At 32.8% G+C, this 2500-nt stretch overlaps 1 protein-coding gene across 1 annotated transcript in view; it reads left to right on the top strand.

Annotated features, from left to right (window-relative positions):
• Positions 1-2500, top strand: part of LOC122263135 (uncharacterized) — a 98535-nt gene that overhangs the window by 95 nt on the left and 95940 nt on the right. Inside the window, exon 1 of the mRNA XM_043031466.2 lies at positions 1-138. This exon is cut by the window's left edge and continues 95 nt beyond it. Within this exon, the coding sequence (XP_042887400.1) occupies positions 22-138 (117 nt within the window). The 5' untranslated portion in view covers positions 1-21. The remainder of the gene's footprint in view (positions 139-2500) is intronic.

Here is a 2500-nt window from a genome sequence, read left to right as displayed (position 1 = left end):
AACCAATTGTAGTGATCAAAAATGTTGCCCCAAAGCGTAACCGATCGTTCCACATCGCCCACCACAACTCAGGGAGTAATATTTGGATCTCAGCTCGTCCAAGCCAACTCCAGAACTCCGTACAGCGATGCGACTCAGGTAAGTGATTGCAATTAATTACCTGTGTCGATCAGTTTGATAGCATTCTATGTGTTGTGTGCATGGAAATAAAAAATAATAATACATATACGCGGAATTGCATCTGGTGTTAACGAAGCCGACATTTATTCCCCCGTTTTGAAAGTGGTTTTTAAAAAAAGGGTCTTAAATAAGACTTTTCACAAAAATGTATCAAAAACTCCCCCAATCGAATAGGACTTGTATTTTTTTAATATTCATTCTGCAATGACAGTGTTGCGTGCAGGATGATGATAATAAGTGCATGGATCGCAAAAAAAGGACTGTTAATAATGATGATTATGATGATGATGATGATGATGTGAAGTGCTCTGGAATGTGAAAAAAAACGTTGATTTTGACTTTAATTATTTTTTCTATGTAAATAAAAAGACATTTTCGCCATGAAGGAGATTTTGCGAAGTAAAATCAAAGTTCGAAAAAGTGTTTATTTACAGACTGAAGGACTTTTTATTTTTTGCAATTTTTACGTTGGAAAAATGATGACCACAAGAACAAGAGACTCTCGAAGGCCAAACATAGAATAAAACACGATGACAACAAACAAGCAAACAAGCAAGAAAGCAAGCAAGCAAGAAAGAAAGCAAGAAAGAATGATTATGAAAGTGATATTAATTTTGAGTGTTAGGAAGACTTGTGTGCTACAGGTCTCTCTCTCTCTCTCTCTCTCTCTCTCTCTCTCTCTCTCTCTCTCTCTCTCTCTCTCTCTCTCTCTCTCTCTCTCTCTCTCTCTCTCCTCCCCTCTCTCTCTCTCTCTCTCTCTCTCTCTCTCTCTCCTCTCCCTCTCCCTCTCTCTCTCTTACTCTCTTTCTCACTCACTCACTCTCTCTCTCTCCTCCTCTCTCCTCTCTCTTCTCTTGTCTCTCTCTCTCTCTCTCTCCTCTCTCTACCCCCCCCCTCTCACTCTCTCATCTCTCACTCACTCCTCACTCACTCTCTCGCTCTCTCACTCTCTCACTCTCACTCACTCTCCCCCTCACTCTCTCCCTCTCTCACTCTACTCTCTCTCTCTCTCCCTCTCTGCTCTCTCTCTCTCTCTCTCTCCTCTCTCTCTTTCTCTCTCACTCTACTCTCTCTCTTTCTCTCTCACTCTACTCTCTCTCTTTCTCTCTCACTCTACTCTCTCTCTTTCTCTCTCACTCTACTCTCTCTCTCTCTCACTCTCCTCTCTCTCTTTCTCTCTCCCTCTCCCTCTCCCTCTCCCTCTCCCTCTCTCTCTCTCTCTCTCAGACATCTATCTATCTGATTTGTCTGATCCAAGGTTTGTACTACAGTGATAGTGCCGCCCTTTTGCCAGTGTGCTATGGACTTTGTGCTATGCCAAGGAAACGGAATTTTGTGCTGTTTTGACGCGTTTCGAACATTTGTGGACTTGGTCGGAAATTTGTGGTGAATATTGTGCAAATGTGTTTTTGTGTTTTATTTTTGTGTATTAACTAACACGAACTACACGAATTTACACACACACACACACACACACACACACACACACACACACACACACACACACACACACACACACACACACACACACACACACACACACACACACACACACACACACACACACACATATATGTATGTATGTATGTATATATATATGTATATATATATATTTATATATATTAATGTTTATATATATATATATGTTTAAAATCTCTAAAAATAAATATATATATATATATTAATGTATATAATACATATATGTATATGTAATATATATATATATATATATATATATATATATATATGTATAAATATTATATTAGATAGATAGATATATAGATATATTGTGAATATGTATGTATATATCTATCTTTATTTCTAAGTGTATTCATATGAATACATCAATCCATCTATATCTGTCTATATATACACACATTTATGGAGTAACAAAATAACTCTTGTATATTCATCATACATACATATATATATATACATATATACATATACATATATACATATAAATAAATAAATAAATATATATTTATTTATTTATTTATTTATTTATATATATATTTATTTATTTATATTTATATTTATTTATTTATATTTATGTTTATGTTTATATATATATATATTCATATATATATATATATATATATATATATATATATGTATATTTATATATATATATTTATTTATATGTGTATATATTTATTTATATATATATTTATATATGTATATTTATATTTATGTATATTTATATATATAACATTATATATTATATATTGTATTTATGTGTGTGTATGTATGTATTTATTGTATTGATATTTATGTATATACGTACATTCGTATGCATATATATATATATATATATATA

The sequence above is a fragment of the Penaeus japonicus genome, unplaced genomic scaffold (genome assembly GCF_977035675.1).
Source record: "Penaeus japonicus unplaced genomic scaffold, GWHDUDI00000001_assembly GWHDUDI00000011, whole genome shotgun sequence".
Lineage (NCBI taxonomy): Eukaryota > Metazoa > Arthropoda > Malacostraca > Decapoda > Penaeidae > Penaeus > Penaeus japonicus.
Note: the sequence above shows the minus strand (reverse complement) of the source record. Positions and strands in the feature narration are given on the sequence as shown.